Source organism: Enhydra lutris, unplaced genomic scaffold (assembly GCF_002288905.1).
Source record: "Enhydra lutris kenyoni isolate GAN:26980312 unplaced genomic scaffold, ASM228890v2 scaffoldscaffold12, whole genome shotgun sequence".
In the NCBI taxonomy this organism is placed as follows: Eukaryota; Metazoa; Chordata; class Mammalia; order Carnivora; family Mustelidae; genus Enhydra; species Enhydra lutris.
In genome coordinates this window covers 37821282-37836521 of record NW_019154096.1, presented here as the reverse complement: position 1 = coordinate 37836521, position 15240 = coordinate 37821282, and the positions used below count along the sequence as shown (strand labels likewise).

The 15240-nt window shown below is 54.1% G+C and overlaps 1 protein-coding gene across 1 annotated transcript in view; it reads left to right on the top strand.

The window, feature by feature from the left end:
- The first annotated feature begins 12841 nt into the window (after positions 1-12841).
- Positions 12842-15240, top strand: part of LOC111145173 (glutamate ionotropic receptor delta type subunit 1) — a 691817-nt gene continuing 689418 nt past the window's right edge. Inside the window, exons 1-2 of the mRNA XM_022499882.1 lie at positions 12842-12920; positions 15047-15202. Of these exons, the coding sequence (XP_022355590.1) occupies positions 12842-12920; positions 15047-15202 (235 nt within the window). The remainder of the gene's footprint in view (positions 12921-15046; positions 15203-15240) is intronic.

Sequence of the window (15240 nt, the reverse complement as noted above, 5' to 3'; positions counted from 1 at the left end):
TCGGGTCAAATCAAGATCTTGGGGTTGTGGGATCGAGGCCCATGTTGGACTCTGCACTCAGTGGAATGGGCTTGGGATTCTCCCTCCCTCTGCCCCTCCCCATGCTGATGCACTTGCTCTCTCTCTCTCAAATGAATAAATCTTAAAGACCCAGCATTTTTTATGATTAAATATAAAAAATTAAAAAAAATTTCAAATCCATTTTGAGTAAAACAACCATCACAGAACAGCCGAATTGTACATTTACCTGGAACTTTTTGATCTTCCCAAATGGAAACTCTGTATCTATTAGGCAGCTCCCCATCCTCCCTCCCCCCAAACCCAGGGAACCAGCATTCTACTTCTGTCCTATGAATTTGACTTCTCTAGGAAGCTCATTTAAGTGGTATCATATAATGTTTGTCTTTTTGTGACTGGCTTATTCACTTAGCATAATGTCCTTAGGGTTCATCCATCCTGTGTGTCAGAGTTTCCCTCCATTTTAAGGCTGAATAATATTCTATTTTATGTATATACCACATTTGGTTTACCCAATTGATGGACACTTGATGTATCAATTGATGGACACTTGGGTTGTTTCCTCCGTTTGGCTATCGTAAATGCTATGAACATTGATATACAAACACCTCTTTGAGATCCTGCTTTCAGTTCTTTTGGCTATATACCTGGAAGTGGAATTTCTGGATCACATGGCAATCTTTTTTTTTTTTTTTTAGCCTGTATATTGCTAAGATTTTTTAAATTAAGATATAATTGACATATAACATTATATTAGTTTCAGGTGTGCAACATAATTATTCGAAATGATCACAATAAGTCTAGTTAACATCCATCACCACACGTAATTACAAAGTTTTTTTCTTGTGTGGCAATTCTATTTTTTTTTTAATTTATTTGAGAACGAGAACAGAGAAAGACCATGCGAGCCGGGGAGGGCAGAGGGAGAAAAAGAATCTCCAGCAGACTCCCCACTGAGTGAGAGCCCAATGACACGGGGCTCAAACCCACCCACAACCCTGAGATCATGACCTGAGCTGAAATCACGAGTCAGATGCTCAACTGACTGAGCCACAGAGGCGCCCCTCTGGTAATTTCTATTTTTAATTTTTTTTTTTAAAGATTTTATTCATTTCATTTGACAGACAGAGATCACAAGTAGGCAGAGGCAGGCAGAGAGAGGAGGAAGCAGGCTCCCTGCCGAGCAGAGAGCCCGATGCGGGGCTCGATCCCAGGACCCTGGGATCATGACCTGAGCCGAAAGCAGAGGCTTTAACCCACTGAGCCACCCAGGCGCCCCTCTATTTTTAATTTTTGAGGACCTGCCATACTATTTTCCAATGTGCTGCACCTTTTTACCTTCCCACCAATGACCCACAAAGTTTCTGATTACTTCACATCCTTGTCAACGCATGTTATTTAAAAAATTTTTTTGATCCTATGGACCTGAGGTGTTATCTCCTTGTGGCTTTGATTTGCATTTCCTTAATGACTAAAGCTGTTGAGCATCTTTTCAGATGCTTATTGGCCATTTGTGTATCTTCTTTGGAGAAATACCTATTTAAGGCCTTTTCCCATTTTCTAATAGGTTTTTGGTTTTTTGTTGTTGTTGAGTTGTAAAGGGTTTTAAGCCGGATGTCATTATTCGATCTATAGTTTGGAGAGAACTGAGCTTAAAGCTTTTGCAGTAACCAGGGTGAGAAAGGATGAGAGCCAGAGCCTCCAGCTGCAAGAGAGACGCTGTGCACAGTGCTCTTCCCAAAGGCCAGCCTGGGCCTCCTTCCTGCTCTGGATCTTGGGTAGCTTAGGACGTGGGGGACCCAGGTCATTTTCTTGAATTCTGTGTAAAGTATCAGAACAGAGTCTGGATCATAGTAAATGTTAGCGTTTATTCTTATGTTCAATGAGACTAGGAGCTGTCTAGCTTCCTACCAACAGCCCAGTTGCCTCCTGCTCTTCCTCTCCAGCTCAAGGCACCCTATACGCCTAAGCCAGGGCCCACCTCTCTCCTGCTGCCTCCTGCGGGTTGCAGCCAGGCGTGCTCCCCATGACGCCGGCAGGGGGCAGCATTGCACCACGGCTGCCTCCGGGCGGCGCAGTAGGTCCCACCTGGGAAGCTGGGAGCGCGGTCCCCTCTGTCTCTGCACCGCATGCAGGGGAGCGCAGAGACTGCGGTCTCTACCGGCCGGGGGTCTTCTTCCTGCCTGGTGTCCTGCCTTCCCCTCCGCGAGGCTTTTGGCCCCCGCGACGTATTTGCTTCTTCCTCTGCCCTTGTGTAACGTGGAGGCGCTCCAGCGTGCCCTTGACCCCGTGGACCATCTCCCATCTGTGAAATGGGAATAACCGCGCAGTGTCGCAGGGGTTGGCCCAGGCCGGGTCCAGAGAAATGGGCAGGAGATGTTTTAGCCTCCACCATGGCTTTCCTTAGGGAGTAGATGGATGAGCATCAGGCCCAGAGTTATCTGGCAAGTGTGACCAATCGAGGGAGAGTGTGGCCAGGAGGCTGTATACATTGGCTTCTGCTTCAGTCTGTGGCTGGTTGTGTGGTCCCCAAGAGAGGGCTGATCTGGACATGAGCACAGGCCACTCTTGAACCTGCACAGTGTCTTTGCTTGTGCTTCCTGGAATGCTCCTCTGCCCATCTTCTAACCCAGCTTATGCTTCTCAGAAGATCTTAGCAGCCTCCTAAGTCTCTCAGGGCCTGGCATCAGATTCCCTTGGCCCCTGCCAGCCCCCAACAGCAGTCCTGTCCCTACTTGTGCCAGGCTCAGGACCTCACACCAGGACTCCTGTCTGCCCCGCCACGGGCCTTAGTAGTGAACCACAGGAGTGGCCTGGCATGAGTAAAGGAAGGTGTCGGGTGAATGATTCCCATCCTGGAGTCTCAAGGATTCCAGGGGTCTAGCCCTTGGCTGCCTTTCTCCATAATTCCTGAGGGGACTTGAACACTGGTGGATGGGACCCCTCCCCCCAACATCTATGGTCACACACCTCTAACAGTTCACCTTCTTTAGGAACCTGGGACAGGAAAAGACCTGTTGAAGAGCCACAAACTGTCAAAGAACACTCAGTGACCCCAGTGATCAGGAAATGCTCATTAAGATGACTTTTCACACAGAAAAGTCACGACTTTTCACTTGCCAAATGAGCAAAACATTAGAAATTTACAATGCCTAGTGTTGTGAAGGTACAGAGAAACATTTTCATGAATTGTTCATGGAAATGTAAGTTGGTTTTAAAAAATGGGTTTTGAGGGCAATTTTGGAAATACATATTAAGAGATTTAAATTATGCATAACCTTTCTAGGCATTTATCCTAAAAAATAATTGCATAAAAGCTGGATATATCTGTATAAGTATTTTTACAGTTGCAATGTTTATAATGGTAAAAGTGGGAAAAAATGTCCAACTACAAGTGACTGGTTAAATAAAGTATGAAAGATCCGTGAAATAGAACTGCAATCAGCCATTAAAAATCATGTTTTCAGGTGCCTGGGTGGCTCAGCAGGTTAAAGCCTCTGGCTTCAGCTCAGGTCATGATCCCAGGGTCCTGGGATCGAGCCCCACATCAGGCTCTCTGCTTACCAGGGAGTCTGCTTCCTCCTCTCTCTCTGCCTGCCTCTCTGCCTACTTGTGATCTCTGTCAAATAAATAAATAAAATCTTTTTTAAAAAAAATCATGTTTTCAGGTGTCTGGGTGGCTCAGTCAGTTAAGCATCTGCCTTCAGCTCAGGCCATGATCCCAGGGTCCTGGGATGGAGCCCCACATTGGGCTCCTTATTCTGTAGGGAGACTGCTTCTCCCTCTCTGTCTCCTTGCCCATCCCCCTGCTTGACCTCTCTCTCTCTCTCTCTGTCAAGTAAATGAATAAATTCTTAAAAAAAAAAATCATGTTTTCAGAAAAAAGTTGCATGGTAGGGGGAAGTGCTCATATTAGAATGTTTGTTCATTCATTAATTCATTGATTTAATTAACATTTATTGAATATCCAGACACGCCAGACATTGTTCTAGATACTGAGAATACAAATATAAACAAGGTAAACTAAGCAAAAATTAAGATTTCCAGTAGTGGTACTTTTGTCTGCTTTTATTTAAAAAAAAAAAATCTGAATAGAAAAAAGCACAGGGAAAAATACCATGATGTCAACAATGGCTATGTTTGGTTCACGGTATCAGTAATGATTTATGTTACAAATAACTGGAAACTTTACTGCAGTAGCTCAAGTAGTGGAAAGCTTAACTGTCTCATGTGTCGGAAGCTGGGAAAGTCTACTATTTTAGTCTGGTGGCTCTGCCCTCCTGGGGTGGGCTGTCAGTCCCACAGGTGGCTTCTCACGATCAGAAGATGGCAGCCTGTGTTCTGGATCTCCCATCTACATTCCAGGTTGGGGATGGGGGAAGGGGAGAGCAAAATCTTTCTCCTTCGGAGGCGCTTGTTTTTATTACCCAGGAGCTGAGCTCCAGCTGGTGTCCCGTAGGTCAGGAGGAGTCACACCCCTACCCCTAGCTGAAGGAAGGTGCGGAAGAACACAGAGGTGGTGTTACGAGTGACTGTAATTTTCTTCTCCGTGTGTTCTGGCATTTTCTAAGTCAAACCAGACACTAAAACAAGCTTTGCATAGAGAAGAAAAGGGCTCTTTATGTTGTAAGAACTAGGGTGGGGTGGATTGAGGCAGGCAATTCGAGAACAGGGTGAGGCAGCAGCAGCCGGGCCCCTGAGGCCTCTCCCCTGATTTCCATCCCTGAACTTTGGTTTGTGGGCCCCCTCCCACGGGGGCAGCTCACAGAACAGGCAGTGCAGTGAAGGTCTGTGGCTGCCCCAGTGAGGGCTGCTCCGTCCCGCTGGCTGCCTTGCTGGCCTGCCCTAGCTCTCCCCACTTGCCGCTCTTCAGTCTGTGTCTTCCTCTATCTCTTTCTTATAAAGACCCTTGTGATGGCAGTTAGTGTCCACCCAGACAATCCAGGACAATCTCCTCCCCTTGAGTCCTTAACTTAATCAGACCTGCAAAGACACTTTTTCCAAAGAAGGTCACAATTACAGATTCTGAGGATTAGAATGTGGATACCTTTTCAGCCTATCACATCCATTCATTCACTGTCCAGTCACTTTACTGCTCTGAGCCTCAGTGATCTCATCTGTAGATTGGGGATGAGAAGCACGTTCTCACAAGGTCTGGTGATGATCACCAACCACATAAGTGGAAGGACTGGGCCTCTCTGTGATTGAGCCCTGCCCTGCCCCTCTGACCTCAAGTGCTGTTCTCATCTCTTAGGGCAGCTTCTCTTTCCCTGTCTTTTATCATCCACCTGTCCTGATCCTGGAGACATTTAAAGAGCACCCGGGAGGCATAGACCTGAGGGCCTCTGATCTGCAGATCTTTGTCCCCATCTCTACCTGCTTCTTCTTCTTGCACTGTGGGCGCCCCTCTGTGTGGTGTTGTTGTGCCCAGGCCTGGAATGTGGCAAGTGTTAGACACATAGACACATGCATTCTCCCTTCTTCCCCTGGGAGCCTCCCCCTGGGGCTTCTGCACCCTCCTACTCCCTCTCTTGTTTCCCCACCAAAACCCTGGGGCTCTCTATTTTCTAGATCAATCTCTGGGAAGTTAGGGACCTTGCCCAAGGTGGCACAGCACATTAGCAGTGGATCCAGGACCCGGGCCATCTCCCTGTCTCATCCAGAGTCACACTGGGCAGTCCCTGCTCCAAGCCAAGTCCCCAGGAACATCCCTGGGAGGTAGCACCTTCATCCTTCGGATTTACAGGGTGCTAAATGCGTCATGACAACCGGACTAGGAAAAAATCAATCACAATTTCATTTCATCTCTGGATAAAAGAAGAGGTTTACAGGCCAGAAAACCTCCTCGTGGAAATAGGTGTGTCCGTAAGCAGGGTGATCTGATCTGCTAGGGGTTGTTTCTAGCAGGATGCCTGGGTTGGGGGAAGGGCTTATCTGCCAGATGAACCAGGGCTCCAGGCAGATGCATTTTCCCTAATCCCTGCTCTCCAGGGAAAAATGGGGGGCCCAGCTCTGAGAGACAGCAGGCCCAGGTTGGTGGGAACTGCTGGGCTGTACCTGGCTTAGGATGGGATGAGGTGGGATGAGGGTGGGCCTCTCACATTCATTTAACAAAGTGGCTGGGGTCTTCACTGTGTAGCTCCCAGTCTCCAAACCCATGTGTAGGTTGATACTTGGGGACCCCATCGCAGATGCGGAGCAGGCCAGGACAGGGGTCTAGGGAGCCTCACATCATCTGTGAACACCTGCAGGCCTATCCCTCAAGAGGACATATGATTGACACAGCGTGTCCTTTCCAGAGCCAGGATTGAAGAGCTTCCTGTTAGCTCCCTGGCAGCCAGGGAGACAAGGGCCTCACTCACCCCTCAGTGCTGACTCCCCACTGCAGATCAGTGGCCTTCTGGCTTCCCCAGGATGTCCACTGAAGACACAGTAGTTGACACATTTCTGGCCATGGAGTCACCCCAGGGTGCTGCTCTATAGAGATGTGTCTGAGAACGAGTGAGACTGGCCTCAGTGTCTTCCATCAGGGCCAGTCTGACAATCCACCAACTCCTCCTTCATGTTCCTCTCCCCTCTGCATTCCTTATATGCTTCTTCCTCTACTCTTTCCCTCTTGCTGTTCTTTCTGCTTGAAATGTGTACCTTTTTCCTTAACTCAGCTCATGGTTTCAGCCCCACCTGCGTGGAGGTCACTGCAGCAGAGGGCAGCAGCAGGAGGAGCCCTGGGCAGTGGTGGGAGGGGTGAGGGGCATCTGTGGATCTCCATATTCTGGATCTGGAGCCCTGGACAGTGGCTGATGAAAGGATGAGCTTGGCTCACGGGATGGACAGACAGGCCAGGGGGTTCTTCCATGCTGCTTGGTCCCACCTGAGGAATTGGGAGCTCCCCCAAATATAGAAGAACCAGGGCTCAGGGCCTGGGGAAAGAAGGGGAATGCCTCCCAGGTCTTGTAGCTGGGAAGCAGGGACTCCAACAGCAACATGGCAGGGGCTTTGTGCTCAGGGAGAGACTCCCTGGCTGGTGGTTTTCACACTTAGACTCTCAGCTGTAGAATGCTTTCCTCACACGCAATGGACAGAGCACCCACAAGCAAGACGTAGAAAGTGGGGTGGGTCTAGAGCCCCAGAGGCCCTAAGCCTCCTCTGAGGAAGCTCCTAGATCCAGGCTGTGGACGCATACCTGGGGGACCAGTGCTTGGGAGGAGCTTGGGCGTCAGGCTGCTCCAAGGCCTGGGACTAAGGTGACAGGTCACAGGGATCCTTCCTCGGAGCCTGCCTTCCTTCCCTTTGCTCTCCCTTTGCAGGAGGTAATGCTTTGGTGTAGACTTTGCCCTGCCTCGTCTGAGCTTCTGAGGGGCCTAAGGAAAGGATGGACCCTGCTGGCCTCAAGGGGCCAAGGGGATCCCTGGGTGTCAGTCTGAGAGTCCCACATGGGCCTGAGCTGGTGTTTGGTTCTGCTACCCCGCCCTGCCTGGAGAGCCTGGGTCCAGGGACCAGACCTCTGTGGTCCAGTTTGTTTTCTTTTGAAAGAAACAACTTTTCACACAGGTAACTCTTGGGACTACCTTGATTTTAGGTAGACTGAGCACACTCATCTGGGCCCCAGTTTCCTGATTGTATAATGGGGATAAAGAGGGGTCCTTACCCTGCAAAAATAAGGGGAGGACATACTGTGTGTGGTTTTCTTCTTCCTCATGGGGCAGGGCTCCAGCAAGTAAAGACCTCCCCTACCCCGGCTGCCAGCCACGGGCACCTGCACCGTGCCATCGGCAGTGGGGCAGTGAGGGTACTTGGAAAAGGTGCAGCAGCTGAGTATGGGGGGGTCTGGGGGCACACCAGTGGGTTCTGCTTGGTGGCTGCACTCCCCCACCCTCAACCTCAGGAAAACCATAGACCAAATGCATAGAAGGCTCAGATAATAAATTGAGAGATGCAAAAGATTGCCAGCTTGGGAAATTGAAAGTAAAAACCCATGAGGCTACCCAAGAGTAAAAATAAAATAAAAAATATGGTAATATAAAAGGAGACCAAATAAAATAAATACGAGCTGAAAAACAGTGAAAATGAGATGAGAGAGGTAGGCAAGAAAGGGCAAGGAAGACAAAGGAGAGATGGACAATTGATACATAATGGGGGGGGGGGCAAAGGCACAACAGAGGGAAGCGGGGGATAAGCAATAAATAAAGGGTTTTTTTTTTTAAGATTTTTAAAAATTTATTTACTTGACAGAGATCACAAGTAGGCAGAGAGAGAGGGGGAAGCAGGCTCCCCGCTGAGCAGAGGGCCTGATGTGGGGCCAGGACCTTCAGATCATGACCTGAGCCGAAAGCAGAGGCTTAACGCACTGAGCCACCCAGGCACCCAAGGTGTTTTTTAAAAAAGAAAAACCCAGTGGGTTAAGAGGGTCCAGGGGGCAGTGAAGATTTCTGAGCTCAGAATCCTGACAGAGAGTGGGTTTCCTGGAGTGCATGGGTAGGGCCCAGACTGGAACGCAGGCTGCAGGGGTCCAAGCCTGGTCCTTTAAGATGCTGGCTGGCCCCACCCCGGGGAGATGACCTCAGGGCTTGGGTTAGCCTCCTCCTAGTGTACTTGGGAGACCTTGACTTCTGTGCCAAAGCCTGCAGAGAATGGCCGGGCCTTGGTCTTTCTTGCCAGCTGTAAGCTTCCGGGAGGGCCTAGGCTGAACTGTCTTTGAAACCCCAGGTGGGCTCCATGCTGGAGGGAGAGTGGAAGGCAGTTTTTCAGGGTACAGTATCACATGCCATCTGGGGGCTCTCTAGGAGGAAACCTGGTTGGGCAGGGGCACCTCTGTGGGGGTTGCACAGTGGTGGATCTACACGGAACAGGCAGCTTCTCAGGGACTGTGCCAGGGAGAGGCACCTGGGAGAGTCAGGATTCCAGCTGGCCCTTCCTTTGTACAGTTTTTAGCTGGGGTGAGAAAGAAGGTGGCTGAGAAGGGAGAGGTCTGCCTTTCTGGAATGACAAAGCTTTAAGTTACGATGATTGTGGCTTCCTAGTGGACCACTGTGGCCTTTCTCTTAGCCTTGGCATTTCCTCTGTAGCTTCAGCAGCAAACTTTTGCATCCTTCTTTATTTCCTTGCATGCAAAAATGGGAATGCTACCTCCTAGGTAAGATGTAGGGTGCCGGGTACAGTGCCCACATGTGGTAAATGCTAAAGAAATGTAGTTAGAATCAGTATAGCGGGAGATCTTTTTAGTAAAAGTAGTCACCTCTACTGGCTGAACTCTGTGCAAAAGGATTTTTTTTTTTTGACTCAGTTTTAATATCTGTGAACATATCCTTGTGTAGTTAGGAGCAAACCAAGAAGACAGAGTCCTGGGTCTGCCAGCAACTGGCCTGGTGCCTTGGGCGAGTCAGTCACTCCTCTCACTGAGCCTGTTTTCCCCTCTATGAAATGGGTATGCATCATATGACCCAAGTTCACCAATCTATCTTCTTCAGCCAAGTTATCACAGTAGGGGTGAACTTGCTCATGAGGTAAAGTTGCTTCCCCAGGAGCCTCGTTTTGGGGAGGCAGCTTTTGCAGTTCCAGAGGTTATCAGGGCTTAAAGGGACTGGGCTGGTAGGGATCAATAAGTAATTAAGAGTTTGATGAGCCTGATAAAGCCCCATAATAGCCAGTGTCCCTGGAACCCGACAATCCCAACCTCGGGTAGCAGAGAAGATTAAAAGTCTTGCCTAGAGGTGGGTGTGCACAGGGACAAGTGATCTCTGGGCCTGCCTCCCAGCTCCAGGAGAAATGTGACCTATGCAGAGTACCCCTTGTGGCCAGGCAAGCACAACCCAGGACATTCTAGTCTGGCTGTGAAAGCTGGCTTGGTAGTGTAGGAGTTTGAGCACCAGAAGATGAGCATCAGGGATGGTGAAGGAAACCATGCTGTGGGAAGTATAGGGGAAGGGAGTACCTAGGACAGGAGGGGATATTGCCCAGGGCCAACAGCTTCCAGGGGATTCCAACTGGAGTCACAACCCCCAGGTCCCAAACCAGAGGGACCTTATCATCATCCAAACTGCAAACTAGTAGAAGTCTCTTCAAAACTGTATGGGTTGGGGGTGCCTGGGTGGCTCAGTCGTTAAGCGTCTGCCTTTGGCTCAGGTCCTGATCCCAGGGACCTGGGATTGAGCCCCGCATCAGGCTCCCTGCTCAGCAGAAAGCCTGCTTCTCTCTCTCCCCCTGCATGTGTTCCCTCTCTTGCTGTGTCTCTCTCTGTCAAATAAATAAGTAAATAAAATCTTAAAAAACAAAAACAAAAACAAAACTGTATGGGTTGGTAGGTTGTTTTCTTAATATTTGGTGGGGGGGGGTCTTAAGGATTGTCCTGCTGCAATCATGCTAGCTCTGCCTTAGCACAACATACATCAAGAAAACTTCTAACTAAGTTAGACACATGACATGTTTTACCAACACACTGCAGAGGCCCAAAAAAGTGAGTTTGGTGACCCTGACCCTATGACTCTTGACCTCAGATTTGAGCCCCTATTGGAGATCACACCCACTATCTTTACAAGGTAGAGGCAGTCCCATAGGAACCAAATTGTTACATTAAAAAAAAAAATCTACCCTTTGTTTCTCTTCTTTCTATAACTTTTTGGTCAATGAATGGTGGGATTTTGAAAGAATGAGGATGGGGAGGGGTGTTGGAGAGGCTGGGAGGCATATTTTATAACTCAAGGCCCTAAAGAGAAATTTTCTTGAGGAAGTGCATTTATGTGGGCACTATACCCAGCTCCCAAGCCCAGTCTCCTGCAGGCATAGTCATTCTTCTCTCCTTGCCCAGGGGCCCCCTCCTCCTGGAAGCCACCTTGCCTGCTCAAGTGGTTCCCTGCTTGTTCTCCAACCCAGCTTCTCCTCTCCACCAGGCTGCCCCCCACCCCCAGCTGAGTCAGCCCCATCAGCCACTGCAAGGGTTGCCTCATTGCTCTCCAATCTTTTACTTGGCCCTCTCTGCACAGCCACCTCCCCCACCTTTCCAAAGTAACATTTATCAATGACTCCTCCGTAGTTGGAAGCTTGAGACACAAACACACATGCACACACACACTAAATTCTTTATCTTCCTGCCTTGGCTGGATAACCAGCATTAAATGCCTGAAGGCCTCTATTCCTTCTCCCTTGGTAACCCCACTAAGCTTTTAGAACTGTCACCTCCTCCAGGAAGCCATCCCTGGCTCTTCCTCCTATGGTTGGCCAAGTGCATGCATGGCTCTTTCAGGATCCTCGCCACATCTTCTAATGATCTGTTTAGGTGTCCACTTCTCCCACTGCGCAGGGAGTTCCAGGCAAGGTCTCTTGCTAAGCCTTTCCAAGTCCCTCAAGCCCAGCGCAAGGAATGGCAGGAACCTTTCAGCGGGCGGACTACAGCCAAGGGATGGTCCCAGGCTTTCTAGAGAGGCCCCTTACACGAGGCTCTGCCAGGCGCGCCCAGACCGAGCTTCCGCGGAATCGGGGTCCCGGAAGGCTCAGCTGCGTCCCCGAAATCTTGAGTATGCCTCGTGGATCCCAGTCTGTCTGGGACTTGGGGGTGCGGGAGCTGCGCGTCCGGCTTGCCACCTCCTCCCAGACTTGAGCCGACTGGTTAAAGCTGCATCTGGTGGTGGCCGGCCGGAGGCATTCGCCAGGCGGCGGAGAGACCTCGGTTCGGCGCTGGCCGCCAGGAGCGGGCTCTCCGCCCGGGCTCGCGCGTGAAAGCTCCGTGCAGAGTGGGAGTCTGAGTACTCCGGCCGCTTGGAAGGCTCCTCACGTCCAGGCGCCGCGGTCACGGCTGCGCCGGTTTCCGGCCATGAATTAGGCTTCAGAGTCCGAGCCTCCTGCCCGACTCCGGGCTGAGCGCGGGGGATGGGCGCCTGCCGAGGTTCGCACGGCTAGCTAGGGTTCGAGCCGCGGCCCAGGTTCTGCTCCGCGACGTTCGGCCGCGTCCGGTCCACTTTGGCTCCCCTTGCATCTCGGCTCCTGGCTCAGCGTCCCGCTCCGTCTCTCTCTCGGCTACCCCCAGTGCGGCTCAGCTAGGGGCTCTCTGCCCGAGGCTGGGTGCATGGCCCGAGACGCTCGGCGGCTGAGGTCGGCGGGCGCTCCGGGATCCCCCGAGGGCAGTCGGTGGCCGACCCTTCTCCATCCTCCCGCCCCCGAAGAACGGTGGGCACAAGACCCAGGGCCGCCAAGTCTTTGCGCGCCGCAGATTCGGCTGGTCCCCGCTGCCATGCCGGCCCCCGAGTATCCCCCAGACCCGGAGCGCGGAGCACCGGGCGCCCCCTCCGAGCCGCGAGCGGGCGAGCGCGGCGCGGCGAGGCTGAGGCTCCGCAGTCACGTGGCCGAGAGGAGGGCGGAGGGGAGGGAGGCGGGCAGGGAGGGGAGGGGGAGCGGAGCCGAGGGGGAGGGGGAGGGGAGGGGGCGTCCTCCGCAGTTCGCTCCTCGCCGGGGTTCAGACACACAGCTAGCCCGGAGCCGCCGCGCCGGCCCGGCCGCCGCCGTCACCGCCTCCGCCGCCTCCGAAGCCGCCCGAGCCGCGGGAAGCGCCGCCGCCGCCGCCGCGGGCCGCCCCCGCCTCACCGGCCTCGGCTCGGGCTGCCAGCGCCGCCGCAGCCGCCACCAGAGCCGGAGCGGGAGCCCGACCGCGCTGGGCTGGGCTGGGCTGGGGCGGGCGCAGGGCGCAGGGGCGGGCGCGCGGGAGAAGACGCACGGGCGGGCTCGGCTCTCCCGGGGAGCGGCCCGGGACTGCACCGGGACCGGCGCCTCCCCGCTCCGCGCTGCCCTCGGCCTCGCCCCGGGCCCGGGCGGATGAGCCGCGCGCCCGGGGGACATGGAAGCGCTGACGCTGTGGCTTCTCCCCTGGATATGCCAGTGCGTGTCGGTGCGGGCCGACTCCATCATCCACATCGGTGAGCGCGGCGGGCGGTCGGGCCGAGGCTGGGCGGGGGCCCCAGCGGCGTGGGGGGTGCGCGGCGTCCAAACTTGGCGGTTCCCCGGGCCGAGGGGCTCGGCAGGCGGTGCTCCTCCGAAGGGCCGCGCCGCGCCGCCCCGCGGAGGAGCTGTGCATGGGCCGCGCCGCGCTCCCGCGGGCTCTTCGCGGCTCCCCGGGGCTCCAATCCCTGCGGCCTTTGCCGACACTTAGGGCCGCGGCTGCGGGGAACCCGGGGCCGGACGCGCGTCCAGGGCTGGGCCGTCGGCTTGCTCGGAGCAGCGGTGGGTAGGGGGCGGACACAGCCCTGGGTCTTGCCAAGTTGGCAGGGCAGGATCAAAGAGGCCCGACCGGAACCGTGTGTGAATGTGGGTGGGTGGGTGTTGTCAGCGTGTATCACTGTGTGTGCGCCTGGAACCGTGTTGGTGTCACTGCGAGAGGGCGTTGGGATGTGTGTGTCCACCTGAGCCTGTGTTGGTGCGTGCACGACTGTCAGCCTGTTAGAGTGGACACAGTGTCTGCCTGTTTCCCCGGTGTGTTTGTGTATCTCTCGGTATATGTGTGGGTGTTTGTGTATCTGGTTGTGGCGACTCGAGCCCAATCTTGGACAGTCCCAGAGTTTCCCGTGGTCCAAGTCTTGGGGGCCGGCAGACGGTCCAGGTGGTGGGAGCCGGGGGAAGAAGCGTGGGCGGTGGGGGGTGGGGAGGAGTGTGTGTGCGCGCTGAGCGGGAAGAAATGGATGGAGGAAGAGAACCGGGAGAGAAGATGAGATAGAGGAGAGGAGGAGGGGGCGCCCGGAGGGGAAGTGTGTGGGAGTTAGTGGCAACAGGGGAGGAATCCCAGGAAGTTAGGCCGGGTTGGGGGGCCTGAGAGCGGTTGCTTTGGGGGAGCCCCTCTGCAGTCGCCTTTCCGGAAGTTGGGAAAGACCAGCGAGCACAGAGAAACTGGGGGTTGGGAGGTGTGAGAAGGCAGGGATGATGGGACAGGCGGGGCGGGGGGGGGGGGGGGGGGGGGGGGGGGGGGGGGGGGGGGGGTGGGCCGGGGGGGGGGGACGGGCCCCCCCCCCCCCCCCCCCCCCCGCCGGGGCCGGGCGCCAAACCTGCTTCCCACTCGGGGGGAGGGGGACTCGGGTCTCGCGGTCAGCATTGCGGCTCTGGGTGTAACGTGGAACCGGGGCCTCCCTCCTCCCGCCCGGTCCTGAGCTCCGGGGATCATCGGGCCCAGCCCTGGGACCGTGGGGACCCTCGGGGCCTGGCGAGGGTGGGGGAGGACTCCTGAGTTGCCCAGGCTGCAGGGCCAGGCTCTGGCGAATCAGACCGATCTCTGATCTCCGCTGGAAGCGCAGAGTCGGCCGAGGCCGTGCTAAGGCGCGTAAAGGGCCAGCGGGAGGCTGCCCTGGAGATGTTCGCTGTTCTAGAAGGCCCTTTCAGGAGCGGTATCCTATGAGCTCCTCAGCGCTGCTGGGTCTGAAGGCAAGGGGTCTAGGGTCCAGTTTCCTCTCCCACCACATACACACAGGAAGAAGAAGCGGGGAGGATGGAGAGCAGGAGGTGATGCTCAGGGAGCCAGGCTGGGACTGACCCGCCCGCAGGTGCAGCAAACTCAATGGGACCTGCGTGCTCAGCTTCTCTCAAAGGGGGAATCTCAGAGCAGAAGGAAGTCATCATTCCATTCTGGGATTGGGGATGGGGACATCGCCCTGCAGGGGAACTTTCTGGCTCCTGCGATGGGATTTATGGGGCGGTATCAGGGCATTTGGGTGCTGCCTGAGGCCACCCAACTTGGCTCAGTTCGTTGTGTGTTGGTATAGCCCGAACATGAGGTAGCTTGGTTGCAAGACACGTGTGTGACCTGGCAGCATGTGCAATGTGCATGTGTAACTCATGTCAACTGTGTGCATAAGTGCGCTGTGTGTGGGAAACACATTCCTGTTCTGGTTGATCTAAGAAAGCCCTAAACTAGCCTGTGAAGCTAAAACCCCGGTCTGAAACTCCCACCAGACAACCAGCTAACCTGCCAACACCGAGACCTGAGGGCCAAGACCAGGGTGGGGTGGGGAGGGAGCGCTCCTCTTTCTGTCAGGTCTTGACCCCACCAATCCTCCAGGTGCCATCTTCGAGGAGAACGCGGCCAAGGACGACAGGGTGTTCCAGCTGGCTGTATCTGACCTGAGCCTCAATGATGACATCCTGCAGAGCGAGAAGATCACCTACTCCATCAAGGTCATTGAGGCCAACAACCCGTTCCAGGCGGTGCAGGAAGGTGAGCGGCCGCGGCGCCCAAGGCTAACAGGGCAGTCG